Source organism: Acomys russatus, chromosome 32 (genome assembly GCF_903995435.1).
Source record: "Acomys russatus chromosome 32, mAcoRus1.1, whole genome shotgun sequence".
Classification (NCBI taxonomy): Eukaryota; Metazoa; Chordata; class Mammalia; order Rodentia; family Muridae; genus Acomys; species Acomys russatus.
In genome coordinates, this window is record NC_067168.1 from 44,798,867 (window position 1) to 44,813,689 (window position 14,823).

At 54.1% G+C, this 14,823-nt stretch overlaps 2 protein-coding genes across 3 annotated transcripts; one reads left to right on the forward strand and one right to left on the reverse strand.

Annotated features, from left to right (window-relative positions):
* Positions 1–421: 421 nt before the first annotated feature.
* On the reverse strand, positions 422–4,468 carry Myd88 (MYD88 innate immune signal transduction adaptor). Of its 2 annotated transcripts, XM_051140058.1 has the most exons (6): positions 4,200–4,468; positions 3,063–3,320; positions 2,253–2,387; positions 1,683–1,863; positions 1,426–1,517; positions 422–1,179 (listed from the first exon to the last, which is right to left on the reverse strand). In XM_051140058.1, exons 2-6 carry the CDS (start codon positions 3,229–3,231, stop codon positions 1,025–1,027), a joined length of 732 nt encoding a protein of 243 aa, XP_050996015.1. In that variant the 5' UTR covers positions 3,232–3,320; positions 4,200–4,468; the 3' UTR covers positions 422–1,024. The 2 variants fall into 2 exon arrangements, with proteins under 2 accessions (XP_050996015.1, XP_050996014.1); XM_051140057.1 differs by lacking the exon at positions 4,200–4,468 and having other exon boundaries at positions 3,063–3,791.
* Positions 4,469–4,841: 373 nt separating this feature from the next.
* Positions 4,842–14,823, forward strand: LOC127183926 (3-ketoacyl-CoA thiolase B, peroxisomal). The gene is made up of 12 exons (XM_051140056.1): positions 4,842–5,039; positions 5,179–5,272; positions 6,645–6,702; positions 8,484–8,563; positions 8,994–9,036; positions 11,189–11,287; positions 12,156–12,236; positions 13,105–13,295; positions 13,438–13,617; positions 13,886–13,941; positions 14,053–14,198; positions 14,489–14,823. Exons 1-12 carry the CDS (start codon positions 4,869–4,871, stop codon positions 14,562–14,564), a joined length of 1,275 nt encoding a protein of 424 aa, XP_050996013.1. The 5' UTR covers positions 4,842–4,868; the 3' UTR covers positions 14,565–14,823.

Sequence of the window (14,823 nt, forward strand, 5' to 3'; positions counted from 1 at the left end):
ACCTGATTCTCCTGCCCCTACCTCCTGACTGCTGGAATTAGAGGCACATGCTACTACCTGTGCCAAAGGGGTCCAGGCCCCCTTGATGGTGGAACTCTTCCACTCAGCCATTCTAGGGAGCTGTCCCAAAGGAAACACAAGTATGCAGATGCCCGTGTGTGTGGGAGGGAGCATGTGTGTACGTACACATATCTACATGAACAAGACTATATGGGGCCACGTCTCTCCGAGCACTGGGTGCAGAGTATTTTGTGTGGTTGCTGCTAGTTAACAAAGTAGGTCATCGAGGTACAGAGAGTTGGTAGAAAGTCTTTGTGTTTGTGAGCCAGGGAGGAGGGCTCCTGTATGGCCCTGGTGGTCCAGCTCATGCGTGATAGACATGTCAGAGGACAGGATCCTACCTCAAGCAAGGCAGAAATGAGATGTGTGCACAGGCGTGGGCGGGTGGGAGTGAGAGGCAGTCCAGTTGCTCAGGACACTCACCTCTGGACATGGGCTGAGACTAAGGGGAGTCAAGATGGCTCCTAGTCAGCTCATCTTCCCCTCTGGCCTGTGGGAGGAGGAAAGGGAGTTAAGGCAGACAGGTGGAAGAAAGCCGCTGTCCTGGTAAGCCTGTGGTCCTTTTAACAGCCACTGTGTGGTCCTATAGCCAGTTCTCCTTCAGCACAGAGTGTCTCTCCCAGGAGAGCCAGAGCAGTCCCTTACCGTGTCCCCTGCCTGATCTCCATAGCCTGTTTCTCAGGTGGAGACACTGAGGCCAAAGATGGCTGAGATGTAGCCCAGCTGGTCCTCCACTTAGACTCAACCAACCCTGATCATCACTGTGCTGCCTGACAGCAGGCAAGTAATGATGTCACTGGCGGTCACTAGTTCCAGTCCAGACCAGAGGGATGGGGTCCAGATGATGCCTGGCTACTGTAGATGTCTGGAGATGAGTGGACCACAAGTTCCCTCCTACAATGTCAGAGGTGGCAAGCAGAAGAGCACGGACAGACTGACAGACCTAGGGCTCCCAGGGCCATCTTCAGGGCAGGGACAAAGCCTTGGCAAGGCGGGTCCAGAACCAGGACTTGGTGCAAGGGTTGGTATAGTCACAGATAGTGATGAACCGCAGGATACTGGGGAAGTCCTTCTTCATCGCCTTGTATTTGATGGGAATCAGTCGCTTCTGCTGGACACCTGGAGACCAAAGGGTGTGGTATTGGGACCAGGCCTATGCCCTATGGTGGGGCAGACCCAGCCTTACAGCAAGGGCTGGCACCAGCTCTCCACCAGCTAGGTATTCATGGTACATAGCCACTACATAAAGAAGTGCACAGGCACATCCTCTCAGATATCTGCCTTGCTTTGGTCTTGCATTCTTGGTCTGGCATCTTAAAACAATACCTCCCCTCCCCAATCTGACCAAAGCAGGTGTAAACTCACCTGGAGAGAGGCTGAGAGCAAACTTGGTCTGGAAGTCACATTCCTTGCTCTGTAGGTAATCATCAGAAACAACCACCACCATCCGGCGACACCTAAGTGGGAGAGTGCAGAGTTCAGGCACCATACCTCCAGAGGACAGCCTTAAGAAGGACCACATTACCCAGGCTAGACAGAGCCCAGCTGGCAGGAGAGTTGCAGCATCTGAACCTCTGGGTTTCACACACTCACCCACCTACCCCCTTAGATACCTGACCGACCTTTTCTCAATGAGCTCACTGGCAATGGACCAGACACAAGTGCCTGGCAGGACGTCACGGTCAGACACGCACAACTTCAGCCGGTAGTCTGTCTGTTCTAGTTGCCGGATGATCTCCTGCACAAACTCAATATCACTGGGGCAGTAGCAGATGAAAGCATCAAAAAGCTCTGGCGTTTGTCCTGAGGATGGGGGACGAGAGAAGCAGTTGGCCTTCTGTGGGAAGGAGCCCAGCCTAGAGTCTTCCATCAAGGGAAACTGGCACTGCACCCAATCCCAGAGTGATGTCACCCACATGCCCTTTCCACCAGTGAAAAGACAGCTCCCTCCCAGAACAACACTGGATTAAACTATGATGGAGGCATGACATGACAGTCTCAGAACCACTCTGGAATAGGACTGCTATTGTCCCCACTTCTTGGAATGGGGAAACCAAAGCTGAAAAAGAATGGGTGACTTGCCCAAGGTCGCAGGCCCATCCATCCGCTTCCGAGGTCCATGGTCTGCACACCACATGTTCTGGGGGGTGTGGCCCACCTATTCTATCCAGGGGAACAACAGGGGCCCTTACCCAAAGGGTCATCAAGAGTGGTGATGCCTTCCAGCTCCTTTGTTTGTGGGACACTGCTTTCCACTCTGGCCACCTGTACGGGCTTCTCAGACTCTTGTTTCTGCTGACTATGGATGTATTTCTGGCAGTTCTCCTCTGTGGAGAAGACACAGGGTAAAGAAGGCTCGCCGTTGCCCCAGGCTGCTGTACACACTCAGAATCCTGTCTTTGTTCTCTGGCCTTACTTGGGCTCTGGGCCTTTTCTAGCCACTGGTGTCATGGACTGCTCTATAGCTCTGGCAAACTGACACATGGTGACCCTCATCTGGCAAGGTGTACCTAAGTGTAGGCAGGGGTGTTGCACTGAGACAGAGGGCGCTTTAGTCCCTCACTTGTCCCATTGCTCCTGACACAATTGAGATACCCCCAGAGAAGCAGATATTGACTTCTGGACCAACTGAAGGTCTTTTTAAAAAGAGATTTATTTATTATATATACATGTACATCTGCAGGCCAGAGGAGGACATGAGACGTGTATGAGCCACCATGTGGTTGCTGGGAATTGAACTCATGACCTCTGGAAGAACAGTCAGTGCTCTTAACCACTGAGCCATCGCTCCAGCCCCCCAACTGAAAGTCTTTGCCTAGGCTCATTCCACATAATTCCCTATCTTAGGGTTCTTGAGCCCTCTCCCAATCCCTATGCTGTCCTGAATATTGACAGAAAATTCGACTGCCTCTCACTTACTCCCCAGCACACCGCAAAAAATAGGCAAGCCAAGGCCAGCCTCCATGACCCTTGGCACAAGGCCAGAAAACAAGCTTCCTCACCGATGAGGGGCCCCAGGTCGTTCAGTATATCCTCTCGTCCCAATAAGGCCAGCATCTCTAGCAGCCGGCCGACCGTCGCGCCAGGGCGCCCCTGCCAGGCATCCAACAAACTGCGGGTGGGGTCAGGGCGAGTCTCCAGCTCTCGGATCTCCAAGTATTCGAAGCCCATCTCCTCCGCCAGCGAGGTCCAGTCGGCCGCCACCAGCGTGCGTACGTTTAAGAACAGCGAGAGGCGGCGCCGCACTCCCACGTTGAGCGCTGCCAAGGGTAGGGAGGATTTGGAGGAGTCCAGGGACACGGGTCCCGCGCGAGGGCTTCCCGCAGACATAGCGAGTCACCCGGGCCCGGGTGCGATCGATGCGCTCGCCTGTTGCGCTTCCTACTTCCCCTAAGGCTCCTGGCAGGCCCTCCTTCTTTTCGCTTTCCGAGAAGCTCCGCCCTTTGCTAGAGTCTGGAGCCCAGACCACAAGAGCTTAGTTGGAATGTCCCGCCACTGCCCTCGGAGTCACCCGACTCTTGTTTCTAACCTTTTCTCATCTCCTCTTGAAGGTGTAAAAACCTAGAAAAATGCCTCTGACATCTGTCTTGGCCCACCGACCTGTCCTGGGCAATCTGGTAGTGGTGACTATGCGTGGTGAGTTGATTCAGCCTTGCTTAGGACTAGAAGGAGTTACCGTCTTTCCATATTCTGGTGACAGGAGCACGCTGGCTTCGGAAGAAGCAACGCGAAGGCTCGATCTACCTTTAGCTCTACCTTTAGCCGTGTGGGGCAAGATGGTGCCTCTGTTTTTTAAAGGGGAAGGCCACGACCATGCCAGCAAATTGGCATTTAGAGTATCCTGTCCTTTGGAGTCAGCACGACCTTCCAGGGCTCTGCAGAGAACACGCAGACCCACCACCTTACTCTTTAACGTTGGGAATTCAGTCTAGACGGAGGGAGGCTTGTTTTCATGAGTTCACTTTATCTACTTAGGTGTCAATCTTCGACAGAGGGTCTCCACCCACCCCCACCCGCCCGGCTCAGTAGAATTCCTAGGGGTATATGGGCACTAATAACATCATCCAAACACACCTAACTAAAACAGGCTTAAGACCTGTGGGACACGCTACAGTTAGAACCTGTCTGCTTCTCAGCACCTTGGTAAAATCGGTTCTTCACCCAATATTGCTTTGTTTTCTGTGACAGTCCAACCCCGTCGGGGACAAACTTGTTGCCTCAACATTATCTAAGTCCTCAGTCCAGACTTTTGGGACCCCGGGCCGAACAGAGCAAATTTTCTTTCCAACGTGCTCTCCAGGGCTCACACAAGCAAACGGCGGAGGGCCGGGCTTCGCCTTTTCGCCTTCCACGCTCCTGCGCGCTGAGCTCAGGGGGAGGGGCTCCCTTGAGGCTGAGTTCATCTCAGGAAACCAAAAGTTTGCTGCGGCTCCTTTTAGTGTCTGCAAAAGGTTGCACAAACTAAAGTTTCCAGCTTGCCTTCCTGGGTGAGGCTTAAGAGTGCATATCGTGATTGGCCTCCGTAGGATTGGCGGGCGGGGCTTTTAGTGGAAAGGGCAATTTAGGATGAGTCTTGGGCGGGGCTCTGGGGCGAGGGGTGGGTGGCTGGGCCGCCCTTACGCAAATCCCCTCAATCTAGTTGGATCTGTCTAGGAGTAGGTGGCCCCTTTAAAGACCACAGCCTCCACTATTCAGGCCTCAGGAGATAGAGGGCGGTCCTGCGCCTGCGCCTGCGCCTGCGCCTGCGCCTGTTTTTATTCGTTCTGTTCCGCACCCAGATCCCAGGCCGACCGAGACCCACCTCCGCGATGCATCGGCTGCAGGTAGTGCTGGGCCACTTGGCTGGCCGGCCCGAGTCCAGCTCCGCGCTACAAGCCGCTCCCTGCGCCGCTGGCTTCCCGCAGGCTTCGGCCTCCGACGTGGTGGTGGTGCACGGACGGCGCACCCCCATCGGCCGCGCGGGCCGCGGTGGCTTCAAGGTGAGGCTCCTCCTGCGGGCGAGGGGCGCAGAAGGCAGCCAGCGCGGGTGGGATCCTGCTCTTTGGGGTCCGGGGACCGCAGAGTCCCCGGATGAGGATGCGGGAGCTGGGCTCACCGCTGCTGCGCCTCGTCCTACAGGATACCACCCCGGACGAGCTTCTGTCGGCAGTGTTGACCGCGGTTCTCCAGGACGTGAACCTCAGGCCTGAGCAGCTGGGAGACATCTCCGTGGGTGAGCTCACCTGCTGGGCCAGCACTGGGCCCTCCCCGCCCTCCTTCTCCTGGAGCCTTTCTTTCTCACTGGGGACCTGGGTTCACTGAGCAAGACGATTGTCTGCACCGATTTCAGTGGGATGGTTCTTTGACAACCAGCTGGTGCACCATTCCAGGCACATCCGTAGGCCAACTGAACGGAGGCGGAAAGCAGGAGTACCCTGTGGTAGATGGTTCAAAGCAGCGGTTTTCAACCTGTGGGTTGCGATCTTTTTGAGGGTCAAACGACCTTTTTACAGAGTTCACCTAAGACCATCGAAAGATGGTTACATTATGATTCATAACAGTAGCGAAATTATAGTTATGAGGTAGCAATGAAAAATGATTTTTGTTTTGTTTTGTTTTGTTTTTTGAGACAGGGTTTCTCTGTGTAGCCTTGGCTGTCTTGGACTCGCTTTGTAAACCAGGCTGGCCTCGAGCACATAGAAGTGCACCTGCCTCTGCCTCTGCTGGGATTACAGGCATACGCCATTGCACCCGGCTGAAAAAGAAAATGATTATATAGTTGGGAGGGGTCACCACAATACGAGGAACTGTATTAAAGGTCACAGCATTTTGACAGTTGAGAACCGTTGCTCTAAAGCCCAGAAGTCCAGGAGGTGGGAGAGCAGGGGCCCCTACCTATGCTCCCAGGTTACAGGTACAGACGAGTTCACCCCCTACTCTAACCCCTGCTTTCCCTGAACATAATAATGTATACATAATAATGTATACTTAATGTATACTTTAAAAAAAAAAGATTTATTTATTTATTATGCATACAATGTTTTGTCTGCATGTGCGCCTGCAGGCCAGAAGAGGGCAACAGATCTCATTATAGATGGTTGTGAGGCACCCTGTGGTTGCTGGGAATTGAACTCAGGACCTCTGGAAGAGCAGACAGTGCACATAACCTGTGAGCCAACTCTCCAGCCCTAGAACAATGTAGTGTAGGACATGGTTTTGTCTGGAGGTACCAGCCTGTTCCTTCCCCCTGTACTGATGCAGGGCTTGGAGGAGAACACTTGGGGAGGTGACAGTTGCAGACTCATTTCCCTCAGCTTTCAGGCTTTGCATTGTGTGCCTCTTACCCTAGAGACTCCCTCTTACCAGGCAAGCAGGCCACGCCCGGCCTTAGAGGAGTGTGCCCTGGTAAGCATGCTGGTGGCGCCTGGGCAGTTGGGTAGCTGGCTCCCTAATTCACCAGACTCTGAGTTTCTACAGCGTCAAATGAGCCTAAGGAAATCCTGAAGTGATTCCAAAGAAAGATCTGGAATGTCTCCTCTCTGGAACTCATGGTTGAACCTGAGTGCAGAACACTATTTGGTACTAAATAAGCTTTCTGTTTACAGGCAATGTGCTTCAGCCGGGAGCTGGGGCCGTCATGGCACGCATCGCCCAATTTCTGAGGTAACGCTTCTGCCCCTGGTGGGGATTCTAGCATCGTCAACCAGTCTGTGCTATCAGGTTGGACATTAGATATCAAATCAACCTCAATCTTTGGACCCAACTATTCTCCTACTTTGAAGGGTGAGGTGCTTGGCCCAGAACCAGCATACCCAGGGCTTTGGGACTGGAGCAAAGGCAGCCTGATGTTTCCTAAGGACAACTTGTTTACCCGTTGGAAGCGTGGACTCTGTCCTCACATGTCAGATAATCGCTTAACCAAGCTGATCGGTGACTTTGCTTCCATTGCTACTTGAGAACTCTGGGCTCAGTCTATTATCAGAAGCTTGAGGGTGGGAATGGGGCGGGAGAGCCGGGAGAAGCCCTTCCAGTCGGGGGTACAGGGGTTCACTTACTCCCACGTGTAAACTGAAGACCAACCTCCCTGAGTCCTTCCTGCCACACGGAAGAGAAAGAGAAATGATAACAACAGTGGCCAAGGGCAGAACAGGGAAAAAAAACAGAACCTAGAGACTAGGAAAGGGGCTGGATGTGGCGGCATATGCTTTTAATCCTAGCACTCGGGAGGCAGGCGGATCGTTGTGAGTTCAAGGCCAGTCTGGTCTACAAAGCAAGTCCAGGACAGCCAAGGCTAACAGAGAGACTCTGTCTTGGGAAAAAAAAAAAAAAAAAAAGAAAAGACTAGGAGAGGGTCAGAGTTAGCCTCCATCCCCTGTAAGTGTCCAGTCTTGTCTCTTATGTGCATCCTAGGTTTGACTCGCTGCCTCCTCTATGCCTGCTGCTGCCTATTCCGTCCCCATAGAGGTTGCTATCTCTCCATGTTCTTCTTGCTCTGGCCATTCCCTGCCCACACACCTCTGGAGACCTGGCTCTCAGGTGTCAGATGAGTGACCTTGTCCAGCGGGATGCTGTGTTCCCCCTGCACTGTGACTTCGCCATCTGGCCTCGTTATCGCCATCTCCGGCAGTGGATTGATCTTCTGTGTGTTGGCTGGGTATCCTATGGGGCCCAGGCTTGTCGTAGCTTAGCCTCCTTGGCACAGTGCCTTGTGCTCAGTAGTTGCTTGGCGAGAGCTTGGTGATTTAGGGAAAGCAGCTAGAGCAGAGGGTAGCGTGGAACTAAGGGTACGTCAAGCCTTAGACGTCATCACTAAGAGCCTGGCCTGAGGATCTCTAAGCCTGATGCACAGCAGAGTCAGCCAGGATCTCAAGGGACTTCCTGAGGTTGCCTCAGGAGGGCCAAGGTTTTGTACTGTTGGCCAGGGCAGGTTATCTTATCAGGAGGGGCACCCTGGGTAGCTTCCAGAGCTGAGCCAGCTGACAAAGCCCAAAGAACACTGAGGACCAAGGACATAAGAGCGAACATGCCAGAAGTACTCTTCATCCTTAGAGAATGCAAGCAGGGCCCACAGAGTGTGAGTGCCAGGAAGGCCGAGGGGCAGGGCTGGTTGGAAGCCTGCCCATGAGGCCTAGCTCTTGGGCGGGTGGCCAGTCTCTTTTCTTCCTCAAGCCTTAAGAAGGAGAGGAAGACTGCCTGTGACCCAAGGAAGCTTTCCTGCCCAAGTTTAGAATCACAAGGAAGCCTGTGATTGGGAAGCCTTATTTGCCTGGTAGTTGACCCTTCCTTTGCCTACATCTACCCTAGTTGGGGCAAGGCCAGCTGTTAGCCCTCTGGTCTGTACACACTGCTATGGGCCATAACAGGGCCCTAGAGCCTCATGGGCCCTGCTTTCCATGAGATTGTGGCATGTTCAGGGCCGGCTGCCATCTCTACTTCTGTTTCAGTGGCATTCCAGAGACGGTACCGTTGTCTACGGTCAACAGACAGTGCTCGTCGGGGCTTCAGGCAGTGGCCAACATCGCTGGTAAGTTGTGACTGCCGGGTGCCTGTGAGCATGCCCTGATCTTGACCTCAGTTTTTTTCTTGTTTTGTCTTGGTTTTTTGTTGTTTTGAGACAAGGTTTCTCTGTTTGGCCCTGGCTGTCCTGGAACTTGATCAGTAGACCAGGCTGGCCTTGAACTCAGAGATCCACCTGCCTCTGTCTCCTGAGTGCTGGGACTAAAGGCGTGCGCCACCACTACCAGGCTTTGACTTTGGTCCCTGACCCTCACGACCCTAGGCAGGAGGAGTGGAGGAACACCCATTGTCACACTCCCCAGCCTTTTTGGGTGCTCCCGGGTCTTCTGTGAGGCTTTGTTGACTGGACCCCAAGAGCAGGGAGGGAGCGGGCTGTGCTGCTGCAGGGAAGGGCCGCCCTGACCGATGATGGTTATGAAGTGCTGCTTTTGTTGCAGGTGGCATCAGAAATGGGTCTTATGACATTGGCATGGCCTGTGGGTAAGATCGCCTTCCTGCCAGACCTTATTAACCAATGCAATAATCAAACTAATTTTCCTCTCCTCGGCTCTGAGGAGCCATGATTTCAGGGTTCTCCCGCCCACTAAGACAGCTGAGGAGGCTGGGCTCCCAGAAATGTGTCCAGGAGTGGCCCAAGCACTGGGCTGCTCAGGAACTGTCTAGTCTTACCACCAGCAGGAAGGGGAGTTGGTCCCAAAGCACCCTGGGAGTCTGCCAGGGTGGAAGATGTACATAAGAATGTTGAGAAGAAAGCACTATACTTGGGAGTGCCTTCAATGGCGCTCGCGTATTCTCTATGCCCATTGAGAAAGGAATATCAGATTAGGTTCCCTAAACCCAGAGACACATAGAGCACAGCACAGTGACGCACACCTGTCCATCCCAGCTAGTGAGGCGAGACTGAGACAAGAAGGTCTTAGGTTAGAAGCCATCCTAACTAAGGCCGGGGACAGTTTACTCGTCTAGCCATTCTATTGTCACCAGACTGGCACCTGGGTGCATCTGGGTTCTGAGGGACAGGTTGCTGGATATCTGTTCACTGTCACCCCTCTAGATTGCGGTCCAGGGTGCTAGGGCCTAGCACTTGGGGGTGTCTGAAGCTGCTACGGGAGGCCTTGACAGGCTTCCGAGCTGGCAGCCCCGGGTTCTGTTGGACAGCTTTTGATAGGAAGCACCGCTGGACTGTGCTCAGGCCCTGGTTGCCCGCACTGGGTTGTCCTGCCCTTTGTGTCAGTAGGAGGACAGCCAAAGTGCACAAACGGGGACTGTGGTGAGCAAGGTTCACAGCCAGCCTGCATATCTCTGTTCCTCCTGTTTGCCATAATGAGGGCCACACACATGATGGCTTATGGGAAAGGGCGGAGCCTCCATGAGGCCTCCCTCGGGGGGAGTCTAGTCCCAGTCAGTTTGAGTGTTGGAAACAAAGCGAGTGGGTCTAAAGGATGCCTGCGTCACAACCTGACCATCCTCCAGCCTCTGAGAGTGCAGCCTGCCCAGGGGCTTCTCACTGAGGGTCATCTCTGAGGCCAGGCTGCCCAGTGGTGGTGCAGGTTGGACAACCATGGACAAATTTCTCACCACTCAAACCTGACTGTCTTCATCTTTAGAAGGGGACACCTACTTCAGCTAACACCATGGGGTCTGTTTGAAGGGCTTTATGCTTGAAAAAAGTTCAAGCTAGTGCTAGAGATAGAAAAAAACACCCAGTCAAGGCCATCTGCTATCATCTTGAAGAAGCTTGACTTTCTAACACACACCCATACCCTTTCTTTTCTTTTCTTCCTTTTTCTTTTTCTTTTTATTTATTTACTTATTTTTATTATTTATTTATTTTTTTATTTTTTTTGGTATTTCAAGACAGGGTTTTTCTGTGTAGCCTTGACTGTCCTACATTCACTTTATAGACCAGGCTGGCCTCGAACTCACAGTGATTCACCTGTCTCTGCCTCCCAAGTGCTGGGATTAAAAGCGTGTGCCACCACCGCCTGGTCTTTTTTTTTTTTTTTTAAGAGATTTATTTATTTATTATGCATACAATGTGTTGTCTGCATGTATGCCTGCAGGCCAGAAGAGGGCACCAGATCTCATTATAGATGGTTGTGAGCCACCATGTGGTTGCTAGGAATTGAACTCAGGACCTTTGGAAGAGCAGGCAGTGCTCTTAACTGCTGAGCCATCTCCCCAGCTCCGACACACCCTTTCTGACCAGCTACCTGTCCTTCCTCCTCATCTATCCCAATCAGGTCTCTCTTTGATTGACATTAACTTTATACTCATTTAAAAAGGAATTTCTCTGTTCTCCCTTTGCATCTGTAGTTGCTGAAAGCTGGCCTAACTCTGGGCATATGCCCTGGGAGGGGGGGTCAGTTTCCTGCATCAATACTGAGCAGTGGGGCCTTGGTCCTGGCAGCGTGTCTGGTACAGTGCCTGCCCAGTGCTGGGCTTGAAGAAGAGAGGGCTCGGCTGCCCTGTAACCTCCACCTACCTCAAGGGCCATCTACCTTTCTCAGGCTTCCTAGACAGCTCAGCACACTCCCCGAGAACTCCTGCCTATTTGTTTCCTAGCACTCGCCACTCAGCTGGCCACCCCTGGGGCTTCCTACTAGAGCTAGAGTTCGCTCCTTCTCCTCAGGGTGGAGTCCATGACCCTGTCTGACAGAGGGAACCCTGGGAATATTTCTTCTCGCCTGCTGGAGAATGAGAAAGCCAAAGACTGCCTGATTCCTATGGGGTGAGTGTTCACAGGAAACTGTGTGTTTGCCCACTCGCTGCTCTGCCTGCCCTTTGTCAGATACCAGGGAATTTTCTTCTCTGTGGCTTGCAGGACTTAGCCTTGTCTTCTTCCTCTGGGTGTCATATGCTCCATAGGAACTGGGTATGAGGATGCTGCCGCCTCTGACTTCCGTTTTCTGACACAGCCCCCCAACACACACACGCACACACACACATTCCTCTCCGATTCTATAAGTTCCCCAAATGTAGCTCATCCTGCATCCTCCTGTCTGAGAGGCTGTGTCTTAGGGAAGGCGGTGGTGGCAGTCCCCAAAGGCGTGGAAGCCTCAACAGTTGAGGACGCCAGGAGCTTGGATTCCTATACTTGCAGGGGAGGCTTCGAGCCTGTGACGTGCAGTATGTGAGCTCTGCTTGCAGCCGTGTTTCTGAGCTCTCCTCAGTGTGTCCAGGGGCTAGTAATTCTGGGAGGCTGGCCACGTGAGAACTCTAGACTACCCAGCTTGGTCTACAGCCTGTGTTTCTAAGAGTAGCTTGGAAGCCTTTGGAGAAACAGCGGCCAGAGTGTACCCCCAGCATCCCTCCTGCCCTTGTGTTATGGGCTGAAGCAGCTCCCCTGGGACAGTTCCTTTTGTAGGTCCCACATTCACGCAGCTCTGCCCTGCAAGAGGGTGTCTTTGAACTGCGAGTCTTTGAGCATCCATCACGTGGTTGCTCAGTATCCACGATGAGCCAGGAGTCCCTGGGGTGTGGACTGGAAGCTCTGTCTCAGACCTGGATGCCCGGAGCTGCACACACAGGCCTTCAGTGTGGCCCTGGCCCTCAGGCCAGCAGACCCACGACCGCCTGCTTTCTTGTCTCTGCGCTAGGATAACCTCGGAGAACGTGGCTGAGCGGTTTGGCATTTCACGGCAGAAGCAGGATGCCTTCGCGCTGGCATCCCAGCAGAAGTGAGTGCGAGTGGGGTGGGCTATTGGTAGGGGTTGAGAGTGGATCACAGGGCCACCCTCGTACTTTCAGGTAGAGCTTTGCCAAGGGACAAACTTCATATCTCTGGCTGGGAGGTGGCCGTGGACAGCACCGTGATGGACTGGGCAAGGGCTCTGCCTTCCCAAATGATTGAATAGGCCTGAGACTGGGGAGGTGATCTCAGGGAAAGCTGAGCTGCCATCAGAGAAATACAAAGCCTCTGCTCTCTGGGCAGCCTAGGTTGGCCAGCCCAGCTGTACAAGAAGGAGACAAGATGGTGGTGCACGCCTTTAATCCTAGCACTGGGGAGGCAGAGACTCTGTGAGTTCAAGGCCAGCCTGGTCTACAAAGAGAGTTTGAAAACAAAACAAAAACAAACAAAGAGGAGACAACCAAGAAATGCATGGTGTCTGGTCCAGATGGCCTCCTCAAGTGGAGCCCTTAGCAGAGACAAGGCAAGCAGCTAGAAGCTTGTCCAGCTATTTGAAGGACTCAGCGTAACATCAGAAACGAAACATTGCCTCCCGAAAGGAGGAAGCAGAGAACTGACTCCCCAAAGTTAGCTGTGCCCATTATACAGGTGGACCAACATCTTCAAACTTCCTCCTCCCCTTTGAGGTGGGAATTAGACACGATCTAGAGCTGTGGGGCAGATGAAGAAGAGTGTCTGTGCATCCTCAGGCGTGGTGAGGGTCCTGAGGGACTCCTTCCAGGCAGTACTCCTCAAAGGCCGCTGTGCTCCCAGCCTTCGGGCCCTGAGCACATGTTCTTCTGAGTTGGCCAAGGCCAGGGAGTGGCAGGAAGGGATCCCAGACGTGCCTGTGTCTTACTGTCCCGTGGTGCTGGCAGGGCGGCAAGAGCCCAGAGCCGGGGAAGTTTCCGTGCTGAGATCGTGCCCGTGACAACCACCGTCCTTGACGACCAGGGCAACAAGAAAACCATCACCGTGACCCAGGATGAGGGTGTCCGTCCCAGCACCTCCATGGAGGGCCTGGCTAAGCTGAAGCCTGCCTTCAAGGATGGAGGCTCTACCACGGCTGGTGAGCGTGGGCCGGGACTAGAGCTGACCGAGGTGACCTGTTCCACCCTGGAGCTGACCGGGACCCCTGGGAAGGTGATGGTGGGGGGCTGGCTCTCCTCAGCTAGGCCTGATGCCTCCTTGTCCCACTCTCTCTTCCCTAGGGAACTCCAGTCAGGTGAGCGACGGAGCAGCTGCTGTCCTGCTGGCCCGGAGGTCCAAGGCTGAAGAATTGGGCCTCCCCATCCTTGGGGTCCTGAGGTCCTATGCCGTGGTCGGCGTCCCCCCTGACATCATGGGCATCGGACCTGCCTATGCCATCCCTGCGGCCTTGCAGAAAGCAGGTGAGGCGGCTCCTTCTCACCCTGGGCTTGGATCCCTCAATACCTGTACCTGAGACTTGGGTGCTGGGCTTGACCCTGTGGGTGCTGTGGGTGAGGCAGGCTAGTGCCCCACACCCAAGGGCCTCCTACCCTACAGCTGGGACTCACTCACTTGTCCCTAGAATACAAACACTAGACTCTTGGGGTCTGTAGTTGGGATGGGGTCCTGGGGAGGCCCAAAGTCCAGCCCAGTGGTCATTGTCAGCTCTGGTCTGTCCCTCACCCGCAGGACTGACTGTGAACGACATAGATGTCTTTGAGATCAATGAGGCCTTTGCCAGCCAGGTGAGTCTGTGTCTCGGTATTGCCCAGGTGGACGAGTGATGCCTGGTGGGATAAGAGAGTCAGGGGTGCAGGCTAGGCCGAGACTCCGCCTACTGCTCTGTCTCCTTCCAGGCCCTCTACTGTGTGGAGAAGCTGGGGATTCCCGCCGAGAAGGTGAACCCCCTGGGGGGTGCGATAGCCCTGGGCCACCCCCTGGGCTGCACTGGAGCAAGGCAGGTCGTCACACTGCTCAATGAGCTGAAGCGCCGTGGGAAACGGTAAGGCTGCTCCTCGTGGGGTGCTGTGGGGGTGTCTGAGCTGAGGTGTCTGATAGCTGGGCCTTGGGGAGGCGAGCACACACACTTGTGGTTCTGAAGGCTTGCTTAAGAGGCAGCATAACCTGTGGAGGGTGTCTGGTGCCTGGGCGTGCGTCTGTGTGGGGCTCAGTCCCCACAGATCTGCTCTACTGACTTTGACTCTGCCACAGCCCTTGTTGCTGCAGCTCTGCCTGGTGGGGACACGGGTTGGCGTCTGGCTCTGCCCAGCCAATGCAGATTCTCTTCCCCAGGGCTTATGGAGTGGTATCCATGTGCATCGGGACTGGGATGGGAGCCGCTGCTGTCTTTGAGTACCCTGGGAACTGAAGCCCTGGCTGCGGGCACTACCCAGAGAGTCCTACCGTGGTGACCAGAGGGACGCTACAGAAGCCATCTGCGTGGGACACCCGGCACTGGAGGGGCGAATCATAGCACTTTAATTCAGAAGGCGTAATCACTGGTGACACAAAGAGGTGGGACAGCCCAGTCAAGTGCCCCAAGCTATGCCAAAGTGAGCGTGGGTCACCCGGGTTGCAAGGTCATTTGTACCTCTGAGAGATGGATGTAGTAAATATGTGTTGTCCCA